Genomic DNA, 1637 nt, shown 5'->3' with positions numbered 1-1637 from the left:
AGTGAAAACGAAAATGATAATTCCCTCATATTCTCTCATTTTTTGAAAGTGAATCATATTGATCCAACAAACCAAATATATCTCCAACATTGTATTTCAATATCTTTTGCAATACAAGTTCTTGCAAAGTAAGTTGTTAAATAAATTGAAATATTTTTTATGGCCAAATAAATTAACTCATTTATTTTTTTTTTTTTTTTTTAATTTAATTAATAAAGAGAAATAAACTGGACAAATTGACTTTAGTATTATAAATTATTATATTTATCAACTTTTTTAAGATTCTTATTAAATTAACTTTTTCTTTAACTTCTTTTTTTTTTTTTAATTGATCGCTTACGTATTTACATGTATTACAGAATTGCAGTTATATATAATATTTAAATTTTGATTGCCCGGCAATACCTCGCAATGCGGATTAATGATATTCCATTTTATTATAAAATTTAATTTTTGAAGAGTTCTTGAGTTGAAAGTTGAAAAGATAACACGCTTTAATATTGAAAATATTATGTTTTTGTTGGGATTATTCTTATTCTCATGCTTAATAATCAAATGGAACTTTTCTTTATCCCAGGACTCATTACATTCAGTTCAATTGCCAAATATTTACAGCGTGAAAATATTACAAGAATTCCCCCACTACCATATACCAGAAAATCATATTTTTTCTGAAAATGATTCATCTTATAAATATAACAAAAATCCATTCACCCAAGGTTTAATGTTTCTAAATTCGACAATTCTTATAGAAAGTGCAGGATTATTTGAAGGAAGTTTTATTAAACTGATTGAATTTCCAAGCATGAAGAATCTTCAACACAAGATTTTACCAAGGAGGAACTGGGGTGAAGGAATTGCAACTTTGAATGGCCATATATACCAGTTAACTTGGACAAGCAGAGTAATGTTTGGATATTCTCTTGATCTTTCAGTAGTGAAACGTTATTCATTACCATTAACAGGATGGGGTCTCACATCAGATAATGAATCAAGAATATGGGCTACATCTGGTTCTGATCAACTTTTTGAGCTTAATGTTCCAGATTTTGATTCTTCAGATAATAAAGTCACAATTAAAAAGGTAATAATGTTGGGATGTCTTGGAAAGCCCATGAATTTTGTAAATGAAATGGAATATATTCCAGAAACAAAAACTATTTGGGGAAATATATTCCAATCACAAATGATTGTTGAATTTAGTCCCGAAACAGGTGAATGTATATCAATTGCAAATCTGAAATCAATTTATGATCCAAGCAAAAGCACGTTATTAGAACACTTTGATATTCTTAACGATGTACTTAATGGAATTGCATATCATCCAAGTTATCAAGAAAAGAAGATTTCCAACTTAAATGGCCCAGTTCTTTTTGTTACTGGTAAGAGGTGGCCAAGAATATATAAAATAGAATTAACTAAGATTCCAATTAGAGCACGGAAGAACGAAAAAATAAATGAATCTGGAGATTTTGATAAATACTTTGAATTTTATAGCTCATCCATAGAAAATCCTAGCTCAATTTCCAATGAAAAGTTTGAAATGTAATTATATTTAATTCCTTATCAACAAAATACCTTTTTTTTAATATAATCCATATCAAAATTGTTTTAAGTTCAATCCATCAATTATTAAT

The 1637-nt window shown here is 27.5% G+C and overlaps 1 protein-coding gene across 1 annotated transcript; it reads left to right on the top strand.

The window, feature by feature from the left end:
- Window positions 1-511: 511 nt before the first annotated feature.
- Chro.10089 (hypothetical protein) lies at window positions 512-1549 on the top strand. The annotated part of the gene is made up of 1 exon (XM_659949.1): window positions 512-1549. One exon carries the CDS (start codon window positions 512-514, stop codon window positions 1547-1549), a length of 1038 nt encoding a protein of 345 aa, XP_665041.1.
- Window positions 1550-1637: the final 88 nt, after the last annotated feature.

The sequence above is a fragment of the Cryptosporidium hominis genome, assembly GCF_000006425.1.
Source record: "Cryptosporidium hominis TU502 chromosome 1 CHRO011032, whole genome shotgun sequence".
Taxonomy (NCBI): Eukaryota; Apicomplexa; class Conoidasida; order Eucoccidiorida; family Cryptosporidiidae; genus Cryptosporidium; species Cryptosporidium hominis.
Note: the sequence above shows the minus strand (reverse complement) of the source record. Positions and strands in the feature narration are given on the sequence as shown.